The sequence below is a fragment of the Chiloscyllium plagiosum genome, chromosome 11, assembly GCF_004010195.1.
Source record: "Chiloscyllium plagiosum isolate BGI_BamShark_2017 chromosome 11, ASM401019v2, whole genome shotgun sequence".
Lineage (NCBI taxonomy): Eukaryota > Metazoa > Chordata > Chondrichthyes > Orectolobiformes > Hemiscylliidae > Chiloscyllium > Chiloscyllium plagiosum.
Window position 1 is genome coordinate 39,369,361 of NC_057720.1, and position 26,829 is coordinate 39,396,189.

The 26,829-nt window shown below is 37.8% G+C and overlaps 1 protein-coding gene across 2 annotated transcripts in view; it reads right to left on the reverse strand.

Annotated features, from left to right (window-relative positions):
• The window catches only part of LOC122554316 (phosphatidylinositol 3-kinase regulatory subunit alpha-like), a 475,560-nt gene that overhangs the window by 20,753 nt on the left and 427,978 nt on the right, over nt 1–26,829 (reverse strand). The window contains exon 8 of one of the 2 annotated variants that reach the window (XM_043699147.1): nt 14,584–14,633. The exons of the other annotated variant lie outside the window; for it this stretch is intronic. Within the exon in view, the coding sequence (XP_043555082.1) occupies nt 14,599–14,633 (35 nt within the window). The 3' untranslated portion in view covers nt 14,584–14,598. Of the gene's footprint in view, nt 1–14,583; nt 14,634–26,829 lie in introns of those variants that run through there. 2 annotated transcript variants of the gene reach the window in all.

A 26,829-nucleotide genomic window follows, 5' to 3' on the forward strand; every position in this document is an offset into this window, starting at 1 on the left:
CAGTGGCTGGCACTGCTGCCTCGCAGCGCCAGGGACCCGGGTTCAATTCCCACCTCGAGCAACTGTCTGTGTGGAGTTTGCACATTCTCCCCATGTCTGCATGGGTTTCCCTCCGGGTGCTCCAGTTTCCTCCCACAGTCTAAAGACGTGTAGGTTAGGTGAACTGGCCATGCTAAATTGCCTGTAGTGTTAGGTGCATTAGTCCAGGGGCTGAAAATGTGTTGCTGGAAAAGCACAGCAGGTCAGGCAGCATCCAAGGAGCAGGAGAATCGACGTTTCGGGCATGAGCCCTTCTGAGAAGGGCTCATGCCCGAAACGTCGATTCTCCTGCTCCTTGGATGCTGTCTGACCTGCTGCGCTTTTCCAGAAACACATTTTCAGCTCCGATCTCCAGCATCTGCAGTTGTCACTTTCTCCGCATTAGTCAGGGGTACATATGTCTGGGTGGGTTACTTTTCGGAGGGTTGATGTAGACTTGTTGGGCCGAAGGGCCTGTTTCCATACTGTAGGGAATCTAATCTAATCTAATCATTCTCTATAGTTGGTCTGAGAACATGATTGGAGCTGCCAGTATTGGACTGGGGTGGACAAAGTCACATGACACTAGTTTACAGTCCAACTGATTTATTTATAAATCACGATCTTTCGGAGTAAAGCTCCTTCGTCACCTAGTGTCATGACCGTTGACTTGGTCTGAGAACAGGCCAGCGTATGTGAGACAGCTGGGTGCATTATATAAGGTGAAAACATATTACATTAGGTTTATAACTAACTCCAGAGTTTGAATATAATTTTTTGTTGTAAGGGCATTGACCATGTTCATTGGTAAATAACACAATTTAATTTTTGTTCCTTTCAAACTGTGACAGTTTGCTGATGAAGGGCTTATGCTCAAAACATCAATTCTCCTGCCCCTTAGATGCTGCCTGACCACACTTTTCGACTGTAACAGTTTGCTGTACTCAATAAACAGATAAAATAACTCTTGCTGGCAAAGTACACTTAACTAGAGTTTGGATTCTGATTCCAGTAGTGTGCATGAAACAGCTTCATAATTCTCAGCTTGTTTGCTGGATAGCAGACTATTTAAAGAATCAGCTTTATTCAGATTTAATCTGAATTAATTGCTGCTTCATTGGGAAGCCACTCACATCCATCACATCAGGGGTGAAGTGACTCATTGAATGTGAATGTATAATTTCAGCCTTTAATTCAAAACCATTCTTAATTAACCGCTGTAGCAGTGAGGATATTATAAAATCTAAATATGTTTTCTTGTCCAGTACATGTTATGCATTGAGCTACCAACTACAAAGGCACAGTTTTGCTCCATAATTCATTATATTAATGAGTTTTCAATGGCAGCACATTATTTCGGCTAACACTGAAGACAGACTACAATTTTATTGAGGGGCAAATTATTGGTAACGACATCTCAGATCTAAACAATGTGAGAAATAGTACACTGATCAAGATCACTTATAAAGAGGAAGTAAAATGGGAACCTCAATAAGGCCTAAAATTTGGGCAACAGTAATATGGAGGAAGTGTTAGATGCATACGTTGCAGCTGTCATTTGGAGGATGAAATACAGTTACCGGTCGGATTTAAAATTTGTAAGGAGGAGACAATGAATGAGCTGTCATTATTTAAAGTTGATAAGACCCTTGGACCAGATGAGACGTATCCAAGGATACTGAAAGAAGAAAGATTAGAAATGGCAGAGCCACTGGCAACAATCTCTCATCCTTTGCTGGATTCAATGGTGATGGTGAAGGGCTGGAGAACTGTAAACATTAAGCCCTTGTGCAAAAAAATTGCAAAGATTGGCCCAGCAGCAACAGACCAGTCAGTTTGATTGTGGAGAAATGTCCAAGCATAAATTATTTGTGACAGGATTAATCATCATGTGGAAAAATGTGGATTAATTTGGAAAAGCTAACACGGATTTATTCAGAGAAAACTATGTCTAACTAACTTGTTTAAGGTTGCTTTTTAAAAATGTTAATAGAGAGGGTTGATGGAGATGGTGTCCCTGATACATGGACTTCCACAAGGAGTTTAATATGGTGCCACATAACAGACTTGTGAGAAATTGATTGGTCATGGAGTAAAAGGGACAGTGACAAAATGAATGCAAAGTGGCTAATAGGTATTTTTCAGAGGGAGGGGATGTCATGGATTATCCCAGGGGCCGATACTGGGACTCTTGCTTTCTCTGATATATGAAAATGGTTTAGATCTCGATGTGCAGGATGCAATTTCAAAGTTTATGGGTAATACAAAATTTGGTAAGTACTGTAAACTTTGAAGACGACAGTGTAGAACTTCTTAAGAACATCGACAATTTGGTGGATCGATCCCAGATGAAATTCAATGTGGAGAAACATGAGGTGATTTATTTTTGTAGAAAGAACACTGAAGGGGACAATAGAAAATAGACAATTATAAAATAAATATAAAATCCAAATGCCTGATTGATTTCCAAAGCAACTGCTCTACTCCAAAGTAGGAGACTTTCAGGAGAGGGGTTGAATATACCCATGGGAGAGGTTGAATATACCCATGGGAGAACTTGACCTTTGACTGACCAAAATGGAAAAGGGTCAGTCAGGAAGACATCAAATAAATTGAGAAATTTCACTGTGAGTGTGTAGAGATGAAGTTGAGATGTCGAAAGAAGTGTTCCAAACAACCCCCTCACCATGTGGCCTATATGTGACAGAATCCATAAACCATGCATTGGACTGATCAGCCAGTCAAGATCCTGTCGAAATGGGGTGGAAGCAAGTCATCCATGATCCTGATAGACTGCCCATAAAACAAATGTAAAAATTATAGGTCAGAATATAATTGTTATTGCATGTCTCTTACGGGGAAATGATGTTGATTTGTTTTTCCTTCACCATTTACTTTTATAGAACACATTTGCAATGGTAAATAAGGGATGACTGTTTATGGTAGAGAAAGTATACTCAATGTATTTTGAAACTTGGTCTGATCACAGTTGGTGTCCTGTATAGAGTTATTAATCTATTTTTCATGTTTGATTTTTTTTGTCTTTTATACACAAAGATACATTTTTATTAAATAAATCACAACAAATCTCTAAGTTATTTTTAAACTCTCATTGCAGCCCAATTAAAATGTTTCAATATTTCAACTGGCCCTCAGTATTTTTTAGTGAATACCACTGGACTAAGATGTATTAATTCAGGAGCTACCAGAGACACTCCCCTTGATTACGTTGATTCCTGATGAAGGGCTTATGCCCGAAACGTCGATTCTCCTGTTCCTTGGATGCTGCCTGACCTGCTGTGCTTTACCAGCAACACATTTTCAGCTCTGATCTCCAGCATCTGCAGACCTCACTTTCTCCTATGTTGCATACTGTCACATTCAGCACTGCATTAATCCATAGAGCTATTGGAAAAGCTATGAAATCCATGCCAGCTTTGTTTAGTGATTGAACACTTGGAGTTAGAGGCTATGAGCTCAAGCCCCATTTGTGGACTTAATCTCTTAGTCTGGGAATGATGCCGCAGTACAGTATCCACAGAATGCCTAATTGGTGGGGAAAGTTAGAAGTCACTCAACACAAGGTAATGGTCCAACAGGTTTATCTGAAATCACAAGCTTTCGAAACACTGCTCCTTCATCAAGTGAAGTTCACCTGACAAAGGGGTAGCACTCCAAAAGCTTGTGATTTCAAATAAACCTGTTCGACTATAACCTAGTGTCATGTGACTTCTGACTTTGTCCATCCTAGTCCAACACTGACATCTCCACATCATAATTGGTGGGGGTTCTGTCCTTCAATAAACAATTAAACCAAAGGCTCCAGCTACCGAAATGTAAAAGATTCCATGACACTATTCACTAAAGAGCAGTGAGCTCTCACAATGCCCTAGTCCATAATCATTCCTCAGAAGGTTTCATACAAAAAGAGATCAACTCATCAGTAATTTCATTTGCTGTTTGTGAGACCTTGCAATAGTCAAATTTGCTACCACAGCTGCCTACAACACAACTATTACAATTTGCAATATTCTGAGGATGTGACAGGTGTTCTATTAAAAGAATATCTGCCAGAAAAACACCTTCCAAAAACTTAAATAATGCTACATAATGGAGAAAATATTTGTAAAGAAAGATATATTTCAGGAGATTAGTTGATGCAATTTACACCAGTGTTGTTTATTATTTGTAACATTACTTTGAAGATTATGGGGAGAAAACAGAAGATCTTATCCAAATAAAGGCTAAATATGACATTGGAAGTTTTCGTTCTGGTGAAGTAAGCAATAAAGTTATGAGAATGTGGTTAAGGTGAAACTTTGGTCAGGAATAAAACTGGTTATGCTCTGGATTCAACCACTGCTTATAGTTGATGCTAACTGACAGAGGATGCCATAAATGGCAAAATATTCTCACCATTGAGACACTGGGCTTAAGCTCAAAATTGACTAATTACCAGAAAAAGGGGAAAAAAAGTCAGCTTTTGAAGCTTCATTAGATGATTTAGCTCGGAGTTTAGGCATTACAAAAACCTGAGGTCAGTCAAGCATATGACTAATACATCACATGAAGAAAGGGATAATGTACGAAAGCAAATGTTTGCTGCTTCCCAGAACTTTATTCACATGCCCAGTTGCACAAATGGTTGGTTGTTAGTAAAATAATTTATGTTATTTCGATTCCTAGAACTGGAACTGTTTTGCTCTTAAGCAATTGTTTTAAGTAAATAAAATTTTAAAGTTTTATGTTGTCATCAGAGATCTCATGTATTAAAATTATTATTAAATAAAAAATAGTAAAAGACAGACATTGAAATGTTTAATCAAACATTAGTTGGGCTATCAGTCATTTGAATTTGTTAAAAAATATTGGAAGCTATTCAGAAGCTCAGCATGTCATGAAAATGATAATAGTCCTTTAGTTCCGGGTTACGGTAATTGTTAAATAACAATCTGCCTTTTTAGTTATCGAACAGAATAAAGGTTTCTTTGTGGGATACATCTTAACTGCCAATGCATCTAAATCAGACTTGGATCTGAAAGTGTTAACCATCATATTCTTGATTAAATAGCTTGGCGCGTTATCTCATGTCCTAAAGTCAACCATTTTCTCCTGTGTTACAACGTTTCTCCCCTCCATAGTTTTTAAGATCACGTTTGTGATTCTTGCACACTGGATGAGTGAAATGTACCCTTCTGGTTGCTAAGATTTAAAATATTAAAGGTAACATTAACACTCCAGCCCTTAGTTATTTTCAGATGGTCCAGGGTTATCCCTCATAAACTAATTTGTTTGCAGTAAATTGCTGACTGTATTTCCTGTACATAGCACCTGAGCAGTGTCCTCGCACAATCTGGGTTAGCTGCAACTTTCTTACAAGGTACAATTTTTCTTAGGAAATTGAAAGTTCCAAGGTCCAAAGAAATTGTTCAAGCTGTTTTTCAAAAAAAAAATAAATTACACTATTCACAATGAAAAGCATACGTGCATGTTGCAGTAGTTAACTTTTAAACCCTTCATTAAAATTTTGAATTTGAAGGCGTCTGCCTTTCAAACACCTTGGATGGAGTAGATATTTTTGCCTGGAGCTCAATTCAGAGCTGACTTTCGATTGTGCAGTTTGAGCATGCACAGTGTATTTAATTGATAAGGATACAAGAAGACAGCAGTTTCTATACTGGAATTTTCCTTTAAATAGTTTCCCTAAACAAGGTTGACTACAACAACAACAATGGAACGTTATAGCACAAAAGGAGGTCTTTCAACCAATTATGACAGTTATCCATTGTAACCCCCAGAGCCATACTCCTGTAGCTTATAGCACTTCAGGTAGAATTTTAAATGAAATGAGGGTTTTTGCCACATTACCTTTTCAGGCAGTGGTTTCTGGATGCTTTCCACACTCTGGGTAAGGAGTTTCTCAATTCCTTTCTAATCCTTCTGCCAATTACCATAAACCTATGGCACCTAATTTCAAGCCTTGCTGTGGCCATCCATTCTACCTAGGCCCCTCATAACTTTATGGTGTCCACGTTTTGTTACTATCTGGTACGGAAGACTCCAAGGGATCCCTTTTTTTCCTACTTCTTGACTGACCACAAAAAAATTCTCTTCAAAAAAAAATATGCTTGCTGATTCAGTGAGTGTTTACAGTTGACCTGCTGTAACCATAAAATAGACAAATAGGTGGGTTTACCTGAGCTTTGAAAACAGAAAGAGGATTGTACTTTTTGTACTTAACCAGTCTAAATAAAAATAATTTTAAAATGCTCCACTTTTTACACCCACACATCCAGCAATAGGCTACAAAGTGGAGGTCAGTTTAAGTGAAACTCTAAAATTCAGTAAGGAATAATGTGATATTGTTTTTGTGGGCTGAATACTTGGCTGGATCCACGCTAAACTTTAGGCCCTTTTGGTTTCGGTGTCAAAGCAGTTACAAGATGTGGATAGATGATTAATCTGTTTTTTGAGGAACGGAAGCTGCAGGAAAAATAAACAGAAGGCTTCCGTTCTGAAGGAGGGTCACTGGATCGAAACATTAACTCTGCTTTCTCTCCAAGGATGCTGCCTGACTTCCTGAGCTTTTCCAGCAAATTCTGTATTTGTTTCAGATTTTCAGCTGCAGTTCTTTGTTTTTCTGCTATGCCAAAATATGGTCAGGGTTTGCAAATTTCAGCTGCAGTTTGATTAGATTATGGCTGGTGAATTCTTTTCCCAACTAGAGTCCTTTGTGTGATTCCATGTTTTCCATCAAGATTGAGTTCAAATGTCCTGCAAATGTGATTCCTTCACCTTCCTCAATGTTATTAGCTTTCATGGGCTCTTGTCGACAGATTGGTTCCACTTAATAACTTGGAATTCACCAGGTAGAGTGCTGCAAATATGAAGCCATCTTAAAAGCTATGGTTTCAAGTCAGTGTTGTTCTGCCTCAATCTTTTTAAAATTCTATCACTGGTTTTGAGTGAGTAAATTTAGAGGCATTACTTTTATAAAGAATGGTTTTACAATATTTTCAGAAAGCAAATGTGATACAGTTATTTGACTTCAGAATTCAAAATGAAAAACTTTCTTTCCTTTTCCTTCCCTTTCTCTTAATTTCTGCCCACATCCCATTATACTATTAAGGGGTCAAAAAGTGCAAACTGAAAGGTACAATAACTCGGTCACTAGAACAGATTTGAGGAAAGGACAATAAATACCGGCCTTGTCACTGGCATCCATATCTCATGAATGGAAAAAAAATAAAAGGTCGTTTAGAGAGAAAGGGATTGTCTGAATAATCACAGTCCTGTCAATCTAATCAGTGTGGTGGGCATTTTATTGGCAAAACTCTTAGTGGCAATTTAAATCCTCATTTAGAAAGGCACAGATTAGTCATGTATAGGACACGTATTTTTGTGGGAGTTTATGTCTGATCAATTTAGTTGAATTTTGTGAGGATGTGGTAAACAGTACATTTGCTATAATCCACATGAATTTAGCAAGGAGTTTAGTAAGTCCATGTGGAAGATTAGAGAACGCTACAGGTCACATCCTGCCATTTGAGTTCACATCCATTAGCCCCAACTCTCTGTCTTACACCTCTTATTCACTGTCAAGAGTGTGGTGTTGGAAAAGCACAGCCAGTCAGGCAGCATCCCAGGAGCAGGAGAATCGACGTTTCAGGCATAAGTCCTTCATCATTCCTAATCATTTGTTATATCACAGACCTTGTCCCACACATCCCTTGCTGAATTCCTAATTTTTCTCCAATTGTGATGCAAGATCATAGGACTGAAACCTTAATTTTCTCTCTCTGTCCATTAATGATGCCTCACCTGCTTAGTATTTTCAACACTTTTTGTTCTTATTTCAAATTTTCAGCATTGACAATATTCTGTTCTTTCATCAAGTTAGTGTTGTCTGTTTAATATTTCTGATTATCTTGTTTCATTCCAGATAACTTGAAATGCTTCTGTGAAACAGTCAGGTCGAATTAAAAATGGGGGATGAGTAAGTAGTTGAAATATCAAATAAATAATGAGGTATCAATAGCCAGGGTCATTTATGTTGGAAGCATTCAGTTTTGTGTGAATGCAGATATTTACTAACACATGTTGACAGTGAAGTTCTAAATTGGTTGCTGAGTGCATTAAGGGGATTAGAATAGATTAATATTTTTATAATATACACATAGGATTCCAAAACCTCAATTTGTAGCTTTAGGCATGTCTTATTGTGTGTTGTTTTACATAACGTATAATGAACAGTGACTCCAAATTGTGACCTATTCTTAACAAAATATTCTTCACAAGCAATTCATTGACACTGAAGCCACAGTTTGGTGAGTTGCTGTTTGTGCAGGTAGGTATGGGTGTGAACTCAATTGAATCATTGAACAGAAATGACCAAAATAAATTTGAGGTGAATAAATGTGCCTTCCTGTCTGCGGCAAAGGTGAAATGAGTTTTTTCTCTTGGGGTGGTGGGGAAGTTATATTGAAGTTTTCTGTGGCTGATATTTAAACCTTCTGATTAATGCCTCAATTATATCATAATTCTATTTTCCTGCCCTGCGGTCTTGTGAACAAGATTGAAATAGTTATGCCCAATTTGGGAATTGAAGGCTTTACTGTCTGTAAAATCACAATAATCATTCACAATGTAATCCTAAATCCTTAATTCCTGATAAAAAGCAAGATTCAGTTTTGATCTAACAGAAGCTCTGAAAGACCTTCTCTCCCAAATAAGGTTAAACAATGCAAAAAAAAATGCCTGAAGGGAAATAGCAACTTGTAATGTGAACATAATTGTTTTATTAAAACACATTGGTGATTTGAGGAAGGATCAGTAAATGTGTGAAAACAGTTTTTAAAAGACAATGATGTATTTGTTGTTTTATTCCAGACAGCCAGCTAATGAAGGATAGAACTGGAACCCAATCTGTAAGCACTTCCATATGACTTTATTTTGAAGAGACACACATTGCAATATGTACCTCCTAAGTCTACAAGCAAGTCTCACTCTGTTCCTATATAAAGGAGCACAAGTGAATTCCCCAGTTAACAGCAACCATATGGTTACAATTATATATTTGATTACTGAACAAATAATAATATTTGTTAATTGGTATTTCCTTGGTGTTCTTGGTGGATAATAGAAAGTGAATTATGTTTGCCCTATTCCTACCTGGAGTCCTGTGAAGAAATGTGTATTTGTTGTTTTAGCATCTCCTTCGTCTCTCACAGGATTTCAGTAAAGCTACCGTATTGTAAATGCTACTTTAATCACTGGGACCAGTTAGTCAACTAATATCCAGTCTTTGGCAATACTGACAGACTTCTGACTTTTGCTAATTTTCCAGGTTAGAGTACATTACATAAGTTTGATGATCTTCAATATGAGATCTACATGAGGGTAGGCAGAGTTTGGCTATGACATGACTATTGCACTGATGTTGGTTGAAGTCCCTCAGGAAAAAAATGTCCAAAATATGCATCTGTGTCTCCAATTGTTCATTTCAAGCTTGAAACATGACAGGCACATACAGGTCTCACAGATCTTTAGAACCACAATGCCATAAATAATAAGAACTATATTGGATAACATTCCTCAGTTGTTGAACAATATTCCAATTTTCCTGTGTACATACAGCCACATGTATCTGATGCCAAACTTCACTTTCAGTGGAAAAACCAGGCGGCTATTTAACTGGGAAGGGTTCGCTAACCATTTCCACCCTCTGCCCACTTTTGTTTAATGAACAATTTGACAAGGAGGGGTGTTGGAAATGTGGAAGATGGAGACATGCCCCTCCCCCAACAAACCTGCTGATGAGACGGTGGAGAGAATGTTTACCAAGTTGTTGCTGGGACTTGAGGGTTTGAGTTATAGAGACAGACTGAAAAGGCTGTGACTTTTTTCTTTAGAGCAATGGAGGCTGAAGGGTGACCTTACAGAGGTTTATAAAAACATGAGGGGTAGGGATAGGCTGAGTAACCAAGGTCTTTTTCTTAAGGTGGGCAAGTCCAAAACTAAAGAGCATATGTGAGAGGGGAAAAAAAGAGATCTGAGGGGATAACTTTTTCATGCAGAGAATGGAGCATGTGTGGAATAAGCTACCAGAGCAAGGGGTAGAGGCGTGTACAATTACAACATTTAAAAGGCACCGGGATGGGTATATGAATAAGAAATGTTTGAGAGGGATATAGGCCAAATACTGGGAAATGGGACCAGGTCAGATTTGTGGACGAGTTGGATGGAAGGATTTGTTTCCATGCTATATGACTCTGTGATGTATTTCATTTTTTAAATGTTGAGTTTTTTTTACAAGTGCAGGTTTTTAAACTTCAGATGAGCATCTACTGAACACTCCAAAAGAATCTCTAAGTCTGAGTTAGAACTGGAGATGATGGATGGTTCCAAATTACTTACTTTAATAGTTAGTATAAAAAAGTTAGAAGAATTAAAACCTCCTACAATTTCTGAGGAACAATAAACCTGACTTCCAAAGGCCGAATCAATCATATTAATATCCTGAACACATGACCCAAAATCTTCGTTACCCACCCTACCTCTTCATCCACCTCCTGACACCATAATCTTCCATTCCCCACTCACTGATGCCCAATATCCACCCCACTCCCATTCCCTTGACTGGCACACACCCGACAACTGACAAACCTTACCATCCCAGTCACTCAATTGGCATATGTACCTCTTCATTCACCTGTCATCCAACCTCAATGCTCACCTGGCACCCTAAACACTCAGTCAACTTACTTATCCACCATCCCCTGCACGCACCCACCTGCCAGCTCACTCTTTTATCCATCTGGCACCCAATTGCACTATACATCTGATATCCTAACTTTCTCCCACCTGCCACCCTATCCTCTCTCCCACCTGACACTCTAGTCTCTCTCCCACCTGTCATGCTGTCCTCGCTCCCACCTGCCACCCTACATCTCCACTTACCTGGTACCCCACTGATTTACCCACTTGACACTGATCCTTGCTCACCTATCCAGGTCTCTCACCACTTACCTAACATGTTTAGCTTCTTTGTAGCTGTCTTTCAGGAAATAGAAGGGAAGGAGGAACTCAAGAAAATTAAAATTAACAGGGAAGGGTACTAAATAAAATTGCTGGAGCTCAAGGCTGATAGGTATTTGGTCCTTATGATCTTCCTCCTAAAATTGTAAAAGTAGTAGCTAGTTAGTAAAATAGCTGATGAGTTACTTCTAATTTTTTAAATTACCTGGAGTCAGGGAAGATTCTATTAGATGTGAAAATAATAAATGTAACTCCTATATTCGAGATGAAAAGAAGCTGAAAGTAGGAAACTACAAGATACTTAGCTCAACATCTGTTGGAAGAAAGATTTTAACAAAATTATTAAAAATTACAGTAGCGTGCTGAGAAATATTCAAAATAATCAGGGAGAGTCAACATGCTTTTGTGAAAGGCAAATCAAATTGAACTAATTTTTGGAGCTCTTTTAGGAAATAACCTATACTGTGGCTAAAGGGGATGGATATTTTGTACTTAGATTTTCAGAAGGCATTTAATAAATTGCCACTTCAAAGTCTATCACAGAAAATAAAAGATCATGAGTTCACATATTAGCATAGATGAAAGATTGGCTAGCTAACAGGAAACAGTATATATAAACGGGTAATTTTCTGGTTGGCAACATCTGATGAGTTGTGTTCCACATTGATTGGTGCTGGGGCCTCAACTGTTACAATTTATATGAATGGTTTCGCTGAAGGGATGGAAGGTACAGTCAAAACATTTGCTGGTCACAAAGATAGGTGGGAAAGTAAGTTGTGAAAAGGACACAAGGATGTCACAAACAGATATTGATAGATTCACTAAGTGTGGCAAAAAGGGTATTAGGTGGAAAAATGTGAAAGCATCCATTTTTGGTAGAACACCACATTAAAGTTCTTTGTATTTTATGTTAAAGCACCTGAACCCCTCATTACTCTGCCCTCTGAATACAAAAGTAATTTGAGGTAAACTCTTCATTAAGGAAAATCAATTGGGTAAATTAACCTTTTTCTCTTTCCTGACCACAAGTGTTGAATGGTATAATATTGTACAGAATTTAACTTTGATATGTCCACATACAATAGAAAAAGCATTTTGAAAGCTAAAACAACATTGTACCGTTTTAAGTGCTCCTATTTGTGTCATACTGAGAGAACAGTCGAACATGGATCTATCCAGTTTCTAATACTGCTTAGGTTCTTCAGTGGTGAATTTCAGCTCTTACAGTTAACTGTGCTCCTCATGTACATGAATGGAATGCAAATATGTATCTCAATGTTTAAACAGTGCAGTTTAATGAAGATGTATATGTGGGTGAACACATACCTTCAACTAATTACATCAGTAGGTCTTTGCTTAAAAATAACCATTAATCCAATTGGTAAATGTATGTGGAACTGCGTCTTAAGAGGGTAGAAGTATCCCAATCTGATCCTTAGCCTGTGCTACATTAGCAGGATTCTGCTAGAACTCCAGTAGGGATTCTATAATTAGTTGAGGTGCTCTTGAGCTGAAAGTGAAAAAGCCATATCGCCAAGAATATGTATCTGTAAAGATATCAGGTAAATCTAAGCTATGATACCTTTGTGATTGAACAGTATGCTAACACACATTGTTGGAATGTACAAAAAAATCATTTTATGAGTAAAGTTAGGCTGTTGTTAATGGCCATGAGCCATGTCTTAAGTTCATCCACAATCTTCAGCTAAGAAAAGAGATAATTGAGAGGTGAGTGGAAAATTTAACTAATGTCCATCCATTTACAAGCTCTGATTATGGAGTCACTAACAGATCTTATATTGTGAGTCTGTTGTTAACTGTGAATGTTGCCTTTTCTCTGTTAATTATTCAGAAAAATATTGCTGAATCAGAAAGAAATGTAGGTAGATACATGAACAATAATGAAATTATTATATGATTGGATAAATAAAATTATTGAGATACAAGGGTACTGAATAAATAGCATAATCTATTATAATTAAGAAAGTTGGAATATTTAAGTAAAACCATAATTGGAGCAGGAGAATTTAGCTCCTCAAGCTCCTCTGCCATTCAATACAACTTCATCTCCATGTCTGTTCTCCATTTCCTTTGATTCTCTGAGAGATCAAAATCCTCTCAATCATTCCTCTTTTGGTCCTTCCCAAGATACACAGTTGACCAGCTTCACAACAACCATCAGTTTTGCATTTGGTAGATGTTTTTTTTAAAACAGATGCCCTTCTGCCACTAAACTTCTCCATTTATTAAGGAGATGGACTGTTTACATTCAGAGGGACCTTAAATTCTTTGGACGCAAATAAATCATGTAATCATTGAATCATATAATGTTGGCATGCATATATACCAAACAATTAGGAAGGGAAATAGTATTTTTTCATTCTGAGGTGATTGGAGTACAATGTATGCATTTAGTACAATTCTACAGGTCATTGGTGAAGCTACACCTACAGTATAGCGTATCTTAATCACTAAGGCAGGACAGACTTCACCTAAAGGGGGGTAAATGCAGCAAAGTTTAATGCGACCAGTTTCTGGATAAGGGCATTGATCTATGCAGAAGATTAATTGGACCAAGTGCATATTTCTGGAGTTTAGAAGACTGAAAAGTGCTGTAATTGAGACATTAAATATTTGTAAAAGGCTTGACAAGGGTAGATGCTAAGGAAACATTTTCTTTCTTAGAGCACAGTCTCAGAACACAAGATTGACCAGTTGGGAGTGAAACGAGATGAAAATCCTTCACTCTAAGGGTTTCTGAATCTGTGGAATTCTCTACTCCATTCAGCTGTGGATGTCAAGTCATTGAGTATATCCGAAACAGTGGTCAATAAATTCTTGGGAATTAAGAAACATGGGAACAATATAGGAAACTGCAATTGAGGTAGAAGATCAGTTATGATCTTGTTGAGTGGCACAGCTGGCTAGAAAGTTCAAATGATTCATTCCTTCTCCTGTCTCTTTTGTTCTTATGTTCTGATAAAGTTGGGAACTCTGATAGCTAGATCCAGCATGTATTACCAGAGTTTCCTTCAATTTCTAAACGTGCAAATGGGAGGTGAAAAGGCTACTGAGGTTAAGAGAACTACTGCAGAACTCTAACAAGCATTTTGTACAATTACACACTGAATTAAATCAAGCTAATGCCTCAAAATTGTTTCAAGATTTTTTCAGCTGAGTGAGCTTTAGAAGCAGCCAAGGACAAAGATACAAATAGTATCAAAGAGATGAAGACGGTTCATATTGATTCTATACCTAAAACCTACAAAATTAATTTCAACTAAAACTTACTTTGGTACCTGTTTATTGAAGATGCAAGGGGGGGGGGGGGGGGGGGGGGGGGGGGGAGAGGGGGGGATATTCAAGCAATGGGAAGAATGGCGAATGCCAAAAAAAAGGCCTTAAGAATAGTCTATGCTGCAGACCCTACTGACATTTTATTTTTTAGAATTTGCAATTCAGAGATATGAGCATATGTCACATTGCAGACAGAAAAATATTCATTTGACCTTTCAGCCAATCCATAAAGTGCCTTGTGCAGCATCACACGCAATCCCACCTGAAAGCTATGTAGTCTCCTGGGTTAACAAAAAGAAATAAAAGCTGGTATCAATTAGTAGGAAGAACATTTGAAAACTTCCTCTGACCACTTAGGGAATCAAGTACAGTTCATGACACCACCTCTGGCCCCAGCTGACTTTACTAGACACCTATAGCTTGTATGAGGTGATCACTATATGAGGCAGAATTAGATTCAGTTCTCATTTGAAGGAATTTAGTTAACTAATATTCATCAAGAGTTGGTAATCTGTTCCTTAGTGCCACTATGATCTAGGAATACAAGATCTTCCGAATAGTTCTACGTTGTACTGAGATGTTCTGAAGAGTCGTCCCTGGACTTGAAACGTTAACTCTATTTTCTCTCCACAGATGTTGCCAGAGCAATTTCTGTTTTTGTTTCTAATTTCCAGAATCTGCAGTTCATTGGTTTTTTTCTGTTTAATTCTAAATGAGGTGTTCTAACTGAAATCTTGCACTTAGACAAAACAGTACATTATGCTGTAAACATATCCAAGCTTTTTGAACACTCCAGTTATTGCTTCACAGCACTGGCCATGAACCTTTAGAGATACATGTACCAGCTTTCGTTCTTTTGCTTGAAGAGTGCTATGCATATTCAGCACTGAATCTAGTAACATACATAACACTTTCCCTGATCTAAGTTAAACATAATTTGTAAGTCACAGGCTGAAGCCTTCAGTACAGCTAGATCTATTTGTGGTTGTCAAGCATCCTATATTGTCCTGATTCTCACAGTTGGCACCTTGGTATCATCTTGCAGGTTATCCCCAATATCTACAACTAGATTGTTGATGAAAATTGTTAATTTCTTGCACAGTTTCCTCAGTAAAGTCACTTGTAATTTGTCCCAAGCAGATCCAAATCCAATTATTATCTATTTTCTGCCCATAACGCTGAAGATTCAATCACTTACTCTTCATTCCTTACAAAATGCAATAGGCTGACTGTCCTGTTTGATTTTATCACCTATCTTGCTCTTTCAAACAATTTGGAGAGCATTGGCAGATAAGTCAACAAAGGCTGCTGAACAAACTTAGCATTTGTGGAAAGGAGATTGTCATATCAGTACCAAATTGATTTTACAGACTTCTGCATGAGATTATGTCTGAAGTTCTGTGTGCAATCAATTACATCTTTAGCTATTCTGTACCTTGCTCGTTCACTTTAGGTCCTGTATTAATATTCGCTACCCAAGAATTCTATTCTTCATTGTGATTTCTCAGGGAGATTCAAACATTTGAAAACAATGATAACTGTAAAAAGAAATGGTAAATGGTAGATCCCTACAGTCTGACTTAAGATAGTAAAATAGCTAGTACTTCTTCTTTACTATGAAACATTGTCAAATTGTCAACAACAATTGTCTGCTATGTCATTCATAGAACAGATAGTTTAAATATCTGCTTTATACTTCTCCATTTATCCAATTGATCTGTGTAAGGGATGAAAGAATTATTACAATTGACATTTTTCACAGCAATGGAAAATGTTCTCAACAATTGCTGTGTGCAGTTGATCTCATGACAACCAAGGAGAATGTCAGGAAGTCTCCAAACATTAAAATCAATGTTCAAATCTTTTCCAAACACTTCAAAGCAAGCAGCAACACAATTTTCCAAACTCAAAATCTTACCCAAACTTCCTTTGACAAAGAACCTGATGAAGTGCAGGCTGAAGCTTTTAATGCAATGGGGAACTGAATCAATTGTGTAAATGGAAATTGTCAATCCTTCTTTACTGACAGACTCACATAAGCCTGATCTGCTTATGTCAAAAGTGAGGATGTCACCCTTTTCTATTCATTGAATTGTGATTATAATGTGATTAATTTCAACACAATCTTTGAATGAGAGAAACTTAAGACAGTGACTATGATTGAAGACTTATGGTAAGACTGACTTTGTTGCAGTGACATAGAGCCTGTCTACCAAACACTAGCTAAATCTTTAAGTGTATAAAATGACAGAGGATGTCTGGGAGGGGGTGTCTAAAAACAAAAATTCATGAGAGTCAGAATCATTATATACCTCAAAGGAGCAAGAGTTTATCCTAGCCAAAAAAAAAGCCATGGACAACCAAGGAGGGAGGGACAATATAAAACTAAAAGAAAAAGCATACAAAAATGAAAAAAAAAGATCCCGAGGAATAGGAGAGATACAAAGATTATGAAACAGACTATAAGAACTGTAAAAGTTATATTCAAAATAAAATCCTGATCAAGTGCAATGTGGGTCTCTTCAAAATTGAAAATTGTGATATTGTCAATGAAAATATGGGAACAGTCTGCATGGAAAATAATCACTTTGTGTCAGCACTGACAATAGTGGACAGCATTCTGGGCATCTCAAAGGAATCTAATGATGAATCAGAAACAGTTTACTTACATTAATTGTAGTTAGTCCCTAAGCGTAAAGAAGAAAATAATGGCATTAAAATGTGACAAATCTCCAGAACCAGACAGCTTGCATTCCAGACTTTTACAGCAAGTAGGTAAGAATATTTCCAATTCTTAAACTCTAATCTTCAAAGCTCTCTTAATTCAGGAATGGTTCCATTAGACTGGAAAATTCCACATCACTTTGCTATTTAAAAAGAAACGTTAACAAAGCAGAAAAAGAGCTTTCTGGACTAGTTCACCTAATATTTTTAGTCAATAGATCTTTAAAATATATAATTAAGGATAGAGCGACTGAACAATTTGAAAATGTTCAGCTAGTTAAAGAATGCCAGCATGGTAATAGGTAGGTCATGCAGGCAGAATCTAAATAAATTTTAAGCAGTGACCAAAGGTAGTAGAAAGCAATGTCTCTGCATGTTGTGAGGATAGGGATGATCGGCAGACAGAACCTAACTAGCAAAGAATATGGCAGCAATTAATATAAATTGAATGCTGAAGAACATTGTAAAAATATTAGCAGAGTGTAACTTGGAAATTGTTATGCAAAATACTCTGACTAGTCTGCAATATCAAAATGACAAGGAGACATTTAATTCAAAGTAAAGTACAGCAGGTGTTGGAGATTTGCAATAATTAAAAAAAAGGAAGTGCTGTAGAAACTTAGTAGGCCTTGCAGTGTTTGTGGAGAAAGAAACAAAGCTATTGCTTCAAGTCTGATATGACTCTACTTCTGAAGACCTTGGCTTATTTAGGTAGAAATCCACATCAGGGCATTCGTGCGCTGGATTATTATAATCCAAAGCAGTATTATCAATCAGAACTCAGCCTTGAGACAAGATAATTGAGAGGGAAATTCAGGCGATTAAATTGAGAATCTCAAGAAATTTTGAAAATAAACAAATGTACTAAAATGTGCAAGTAAAGTTTCAAACTCAGGAATTTAGATTTGATATTCAGATGAAAAAAAAATTCTTCAGAGTGACCAACCTCCAAATGGGCTTTCAGATTGACAATAGAAGCAAAACCTTGAAATTATTTAACCGTAATTTTTAAAATATCTATTAGGGAGTGTGGGTGTCACTGACTGGGCCAGCATTTATTGTCCATTCCTAAATGCCCCCAAGAAGGTGGTGGTGATCTGCCTTTGCGCCATGTGCTCTAATAGGCTAACTGCCCATTTCCAAGATGGATGATGTAAGGTTATCTGAATTGTTTTCTTCATCCCTATTTATTTAACCATTTTACATAGCTCAATGGATAGTGCTGAGCCAAAGGGTTGGGAGGGGTGTGGGGGTGTTGTTGTCTGGGGTGGGGGCAGTGATGAATTTGTAGGTTGAGTCAACTTTCAAGTTCTTAACAAGATATAACAAGTAATTTGTTGACCTATAATTCAGGTCAATTCCAATGTCAATAAGCAGACCACTTCCAAATCCATGTGCTGTGTTTCCTGTATGATTATATATCCACCCTTAGTACACTTTGAAACACAAGGCTTTTGTTTCAACATCTCAAGTGAAGCATAACATACTGGTCAGTGTGCGTGGTCCTCTGCAGCTGCTCTGTGATCAAATGCTCAGTACTTGTGAACAAGTTTAATGTCGGAACTCAAGTTATGACATGCAAAACATTACATTAGTGCCTATAAATGTTGGAAGTATCAACTGTATCCCATATTGTCTTGTGTAATTGGCAGTGAAAGAATTCAGAAAGTCTCCCTGATCATGTTTCAGCATGGATGAAACCTAACTACCCTAAGACACAAAACATCTCTTGCTCAACAATCAGCTAAATCTTTAGGGGGAGTAAAAATATGTAGCAATGAGGTTTCTAAAAAGTGTCCATCAGGAAACTTCTTTGTATACAGAGAAAGGTGGCAAATATTTTATTCGGAATAATCTTGTAGCCTTATACAACTCGAAAAATGCTTCTTTTGTTCCAAACAACTAAATGATGTTAGCTTTCAGTAACATTAATGCAACCGATGAATAGCTTTGCTTCCTTCTTTTGCCTGGCTTAGCCATTTTTATATGGCTCTCAATTTCAGATTTTGCTGAGGGCAATTCTGCAGTCTTGTCAATTGGGTAATACTGCCCAATGCTGTTCAGATGCATTATTTTCTTTACTGGCTTGATTTTGCATTATGGGTTAATAACATGTTCTTCAATCTTCTTTGCCAGACCATCTCTATATTCATCCATAATACACTGACTCAATTTATTTCTGCATTTAGTCATGACTAAAATTGTTGTAAATCACTGTATTCATCTGTGAAGCAATAGAATGCAAGCATTGTTTTACAGACACAAACGTAACATGCTGGTTCAGATACTTAGTTCCTTAGTTACTTATATCAAGTTCAGATTCACAGTGAGGTGTAAAGCTGTAAAAATCATCCTTTTCCCACTATAATACCTGTCTCTTGTAATGATTGGTATTTGGAAACTGACAGAAACATTTCAGGGAGGAACTTTCATTTCACTGATTCAGAAGAACGAACAGTGAGAGTGGAAACATTGGGCTGGATTTTCTGAGGATTGGTGATCACAGTAAGATTGTTGCTCCCCTTTTTTATGCCCTGAAAAAGCTCCTCATTACTGACAGGAGATTCCCATGTCAGGAGATTCCCATCTGGGCTCCTTCAGAAATATTAAATTGTACTTTCATTCTTGTAGTACAGAACAGTCAGGAGAAGCAAAAGGTTTACTTTTCTCACAGCAGTCAGTTGTCATATTGTGTGATTTAAGGTTCACATCACAGACAGCTATTTTGACACTCCTGTGAAAAGCTAAGCACATAACAAAGAGGTTAAGATGATGGAGGGGTAGGGAGTCTGGTGGTTCGGTGTCAACAAAGTAGGTGTCAGTTTGGTAAGAGTAGGGTTCCAGGTGGCAAAGGGACCTGATAAATGGAGTATTTATAGTCATTCAAGCTGGACTGAAGATATCAGCTCTGACAGGAGTGAAGAGGAGAAGGGGCAGCAAAAGGGATATTGGGTCCCAGGTATGGAGGTGTTGTTGGGTCTGTTAGCGAGGGAATTAATGCAACTCAGTATCCAACATTTATATTTGTTTCTGTAAAACAATGCTTGTATTCTATTGCCATCCAGATGAATACAGTGATTAACAACACCTTTAATTATGACCAAATGCAAAAATAAATTGAGGTGGGGGTGTTGGATCGTGGGCATAGAGGGATGTTGTTGGGTCCTGGGTTTGGAGGGAGTGCTGAGTCTGGGAGCAGCCGTTCCCAGGTTCTATGGCAGGAGGTGGGGGAGCAGAGACATGTCATATCAGGGTCTGGTATTTATTATGAGGGGTCTGGGGAGGTGTAATTGGGTGGTGTGGTAAGTTTGGGTTTCAGTTTAATAATTACTTAGGAAACAGACCAGGGTTTTAATAGTCTAATTTGTCCTGAGTAACCATTCAGTTAGCACAGTCTGATTTAAATGGATATTTGCAGAGGGTTCCAGTCAAATGGGAATTGCCCAGCAGAATCTTCAATTTCCTGGACAATTCCTTCAGATTCTGTTACTTCAGGATTCTGGGTAATCCAATATGGATGACTGGAAACATTTCTGGCTGTAACAGCTGCTCCTTTTTTGAGGTATTTTAGGTGTTGGAGGTGATTTCCTCAAATTCTAATAGCAGCAATTACTGTTTTATTTGCTGTTGCATTGTTTTGGAACTTTGAGAAAAAAAGTCAAAACAACAGCACTTTTAAAAAGGAGAAGGACAGACAAAGGAAACACATGGTGAGGTCAGTTCAGGAGAGAGAGAGAGAGAGCGAGGGAGAGAAAGAGAGAGAAAGAGACCCACATTGCTAACTGACAGCAGTGAACCTGTGCAGTTACTGCCTTTGCTGTTGAATTCATGTATCGCTGGACATTGGAGTGCGTTTGGGAAATTTAACAGTGAAGTTCACAACTAGTCTTGGAGGAACCTATTTGGGAGAGGTCACAGCACAGAAACAGATAAGTGGATATTTTAAGTGTGGCCATTAGTATTACTTTAACCTGGAGCAGTGTTTTGTAGAGGAATAAGACAGTGCTATTTTCTGGGTTTGTAGATTAAAAAGAAGCAAAACTGGCCTTTAGTAGAGTGATATATTCTTCTTGTCAGATGTGGGAGTTTAGGGAGAGTTTACGTGTTACTGAGGATTATATCTGCAATTAATGGCATTGGGTGTGAATCCTATCATATTGAATGGATCGGTTGGAGAGACAGTTAGAGGCAATGAGGAATTTACAAGAGCAAGGGGATGTGATGGATGGCTGTTATAGGAAGGGGGGAAAGTTTCAGATACAGTCACATAGATGGGTTAACTCCAGGAAAGGTAAGAGAGGTAGGCAGGTAGTGCAGAAGTCTTCTGTGGCTATCCCCATTTCAAACAAGTATGCTATTTTAGAAAATGTAGGGGGTAATGGATTCTCAGGGGAACATAGCATGAACAGCCAAGTTTCTGGTATTGAGACCGTCTCTAATGCAACGAGAGGTACGTTGGGTTCCAAGAGATCGATTGTATTAGGGGAGTCCCTACTCCAAGATACAGACAGAGGTTTCTGTGGCCAGCAGTGAAAAATCAGAATGGTGTATGGCTTCCCTGGTGCCAGGATCAAGGATGTCTCAGAGAGGGTGCAGAATGTTCTCAAGCGGGAGAGGGGCCAGAAGGAAGCCATTGTACACATTGGAACTAACGATCTCGGAAGGGAAAAGGTTGAGATTCTGAAGGGAGATTATAAAGAGTTAGGCAGGAATTTAAAAAGGAGGTCCTCGAGAGTAGTAATAGCTGGATTATTCTGGGTGTTACGAGCTAGTGAGGGCAGGAATAGGAGGATAGAGCAGATGAATGCATGGCTGAGGAGCTGGTGTATGGGAGAAGGATTCACATTTTTGGATCATCGGAAGCTCTTTTGGGGTAGAAGTGACCTGTACAAGAAGGACCAATTGCACCTAAATTAGAAGGGGATGAATATACTGGCAGGGAGATTTGTTTGAGCTGTTCGGAAGGTTTAAACTAGTAAGGTGGGGTGGGGGGAACCCAGGGATATAGTGAGGAAAGATCAATCTGAGACTGATAAAGTTGAGAACAAAGGCAAATCAAACAGGCAGGGACAAAGCAGAGAACAAGGTAGGACTGATAAATTAAACTGCATTTACTTCAATGCATGAGGCCGAACAGGGAAGGCAGATGAACTCAGGGCATGGTTAGGAACATGGGACTGGGATATCATAATAATTACAGGAACATGGCTCAGGGATGGACAGGACTAGCAGCTTAATGTTCCAGGATACAAATGCTACAGGAAGGACAGAAAAAGAAGTGAGAGAGGAGGGGGAATGGCATTTTTGATAAGGGATAGCATTATAGCTATACTGCGGGAGGATATTTCTGGAAATACATCAAGGGACGTTATTTGGGTGGAACTGAGAAGTAAGAAAGGGATGATCACTTTATTGGGATTGTATTACAGATCCCCTAATAGTCAGAAGGAAATTGAGAAACACATTAGTAAGTTATCTGTAAGAATAATATGTTGAGTTGGCTAGGGCTATTTTCCCTGCAGTATTGGAGGCTGAGGGGTGACATTATCGCGGTTTATAAAATCATGAGGGGCATGGATAGGATAAATAGACAAAATCTTTTCCCTGAGGTGGGGGAGTCCAGAACTAGAGGGCATAGATTTAGGGTGAGAGAGGAAAGATATAAAAGAGACCTAAGGGGCAACCTTTTCACTCAGATGGTGATACATGTATGGAATGAGCTGCCAGAGGAACTGGTGGAGGCTAGTACAATTGCAACATTTAAAAGGCATCTGGATGGTTATATGAATAGGAAGGGTTTGGAGGGATGTGGGCCAGGTGCTGGCAGGTGGGACTAGATTGGGTTGGGATATCTGGTTGGCATGGACGAGTTGGACCAAAGGGTCTTTTTCCATGCTGTACATCTCTATGACTGCAGAGAGATCTTTTATCTATGTTGCAGAAACAATTATGTGGCCATTGGAAAATCTGAGTTGTTCTTTCACAAGACATCGTATAGACAGTCAAAATTTCCTCATTATTTTCCTTCCATAACTGCTGAGTTGCTTGTGTGGCTCAACTGCCCAAAACACTTTCATTCCTTGTGTCAGTAAGAACTCATTCCTCCTAGGTTGGGACTAATTCCATTACTCTGAATTTACATCCTTCTTTCGTGAAAATAATGATTAAAGATTATATTTTGAGCATCTTCTTGCCCATTAGAACTTATATTAAGTGTGGCAATAAAATAAATATTGTTCTGCATATCATTTTTGTAAACTAAGCAGTTTTTAAAATTAAATTAAGTTATTGACCTACATTGCATATAATCAAATTGATCTGAAAATGACAAAGTATTTCCAACTGAGTGCTGTTGCTTTAAAATAAATTCAAACCGTATTGCATTTACTGTAGGAAGAATAAGCTTCAATTTTGTATCCAACCAAACATTATTATTCATGCTGACATGATCTTCTAATATCAAAGTAGTTTGTCAAAGCATCCATTTCATCTTTTACACATTTCAATCATTCATTTTTATACACATTGAGGCCTTAGTATAACATCTATACAAAGCACTGTCTTGCAGTAAGTTTTCTAATAATGTTGGACAGAGGTGAAGGGGGTCATTCAGTAACCATCCATACAACAATGGTTAATTTGATCAATCCCACTACCTTCCCAGGGCGTAGTTCAAGTTATGTTGTACAAGCAGGTACTTGTATGCTATCACGCTAGAAACAAAACTAACTTTGCTTTTGTGCTATACTGCTAACTTATAAACGTGGTCCTTAACTCAAAGGAAAAACAAAATATCAACTTTGTGTTTCCTTTGTGATTTTTCACAACATCTAACAGCCAATTTTCCAATCTCTTTCCATATAACATTAAAAAAGTCTGTTATTATATGCAAACATATAAATACCGGAGGTTGGGTCCAAACAATTTTGTGTCATGTTTTAAAGCAATATATTGAAAATATAATAGTTTATATCAGAAAAATAATTGATGACTCAAGTTTTCAGGTCATTATGATGAAGGTATATGCACAAACTGATGCAAACTGGTATCTTAGCTGTACTGTTGAAAGATCATTGACCAGAAACCAAGTGCTGAATATTGGTTACTTGAGACCACTGGGAACACTGTTCTCTCTTTTGCAAAAGTGAAATGGGTTTGATTTATGTCAATGTAGTATACTGTAGCATTGTGATCCCAGCTGACAGTAATACTGGACAAGTTTCTTAGAAAGAAATCTGGCTTGGTAGACTATAATCTTTATTTTTTCAATTTGGTTACCATGGTGGTTAGTCACTGAACATATTACCAAAAGCTGCTAATGTATTTTTAACACAAGAACATCAAAGTTTATTATTTTCCTTCCTAACAGAGGGAAAAGAACCACAACTTATTTTATGCTATAGAAGAATTATTTGAAAAAAACCTCATTCCAATTATCAGCAATAAAGTTTCAACTACAAGTTTACAAATACTCAAACCTCAGTGAAGGGTCACCCTGTTTCCACTTTAAAGTTTCTTGCTCAGTTGGCACAAATGTACTTGGTTTCTTTTCAGCAAAATGTTATATTCACTCAATGCCAGTTTCTTTACAGTCATAGAGTCATAGAGATGTACAGCATGGAAACAGACCCTTCAGTCCAACTTGTCCATGCCGACCAGATATCCTAATCTAATCCAGTCCCATTTGCCAGCACTTGGCCCATATCCCTTTAAATCCTTTTTTTTCATATACCCATTATAGATATCTTTTAAATGCTGTAATTGTACCAGCCGCCACCACTTCCTCTGGCAGATTATTCCATACACCCATCACCCTCTGCGTGAAAAAGTTGCCCCTTAGGTCCCATTTAAATGTTACCCATCTCACCCTAAACCTATAGTTCTGGATTCCCCCACCCCAGGGAAAATATCATTTCTATTTAACCTATCCAGGCCTCTTAGCTGACAACTTTTCATACACAAGTCACTAACATAGCTCAATTCTCTATGATGCGTTCTTTAAACTCTCTCCCATAGCTTCTGGAGCTTCTGAGGATACAATCACATTGTTCTGACTGTTCTGGAGATGCTAAACTACACTGCTGCCGATATATTCTTTCTTGTCTGTCTGATTAAACCTTCACACACTCACTCTGAAAGTAGCTTTCACAGTCACTGGATGGGTTTTTTTTTGCTGTACTTGTCTCTTAATAAAGAGAATCTGTTAAGGGCTCCATTTCCTTTTCTCGAAGGACACCTTCTTGGTAGGCAAAAGCCCTTTTTATTTGCTCTTCTAGCTCTTGTTGCTAAGGCACTGATCACCTCAAGAGCTTTTACAATCTTATTTAGAGGAATGCAAACAAAATATTTTGTACTGAAGTGATGCGTAACAAGGCCAGCCAGGTGGACCTTTTAGAATATGAGTTTCCTGATTGAGGCTGTTAATCTGGTCCGATCAGGGAGCCCTGGCTGAAGGATAAGAACAGGAGTTTCTGTTCACTCAGATTTGGCTCTGATGGAGCTGGATCAGTGTCAAGGACTTTTCACATGTAAGTAAAGGTTGACTTGGTGATGGGATACTGGCCTCTGTGGAGTTATTTCATGCACAATTCACAGAACTTAAAATGAATGTGAAACACGCTTAACATGTATAATATAGAAACATTAATCAAATCTGAAGCTATACCTGGTTCTCTCCACTTCAGACCATAACTTTCTAACAAAAAAGTTTGAACTTTCATCACAGGGATGCAAATGCACAAAAACGCACTATCAGTACTAATTCACATGGAATTGGAAATTTCTTTCAAAGAGGTAGGAAGATTAGCTAGTGCAGGAATCAGAAATATCACACAGATACAAAAAAATAACTTTTTGGAGTGTGGGTGAGATGAGCTGAGGTAGATGTGTGAATTGAAAATAGCTTGGTGCAGTGAACTGGATTATAATTCTAATCAAGTTCCATTCCTCAGAATTGATATTCATCACCCTGTTCAGTACAAAATATCAAACAAAAGTATGCAATTATAAAATAAAATCATACAGACTGTAATATTCATCCATGAAGTCACCTACTGTTGTCCAATAAAGAATGATTTACTTGCCTATATCAAGCGACCAGTAAGCAGATAGCATATGCCAATGCTGAAACAGTATTAAATGAATCACTGTTATAGTAAAAACCCAAATAATACATGCTTCACATTCATCACAGCTATTAAATTACAAAGTTGCTTTATCAAGACTTGGTTAAATAGCTACAACGATGATAGATTTTTAAATTGCTGGTGCAGCAGAAAATAAGTTCAACAAACAAAACTACTGGCAACCCCTAATGGGATCTAAGGGGAGTGAACTGATAGTGTGTGATAACTCCAACCATAACAGCCTTATTATTTTACATGCAGGAGGCAACTGAAGTTCTTGTCCAGCACTGAATTTATTTTACAACAGCCGAGTTTACATAAACGTTGAATAACTTGCTACAAATATACATATGGAGAGCACATTCACACTACCTTTTTAGTTACAACTGGTTAACATTATAGTGCACTTTGGGACCTAATTGCTAAAATACAGCCATTCAATTAAGATTGTCTAGGTGTCCAAATTTCTGCCTAAAATTTCTCCCTTTTCCAATCATCTTAAATGTATTATTTCCATTTGTTTAAAAGAACATTTTTGAGGCCTGTTCCAACTCTACATTCTATTTCTGTGCATTGCCAAAAAAAATTGATGTGATACATCTAGCAGTAAATATGAACATAGCACAAA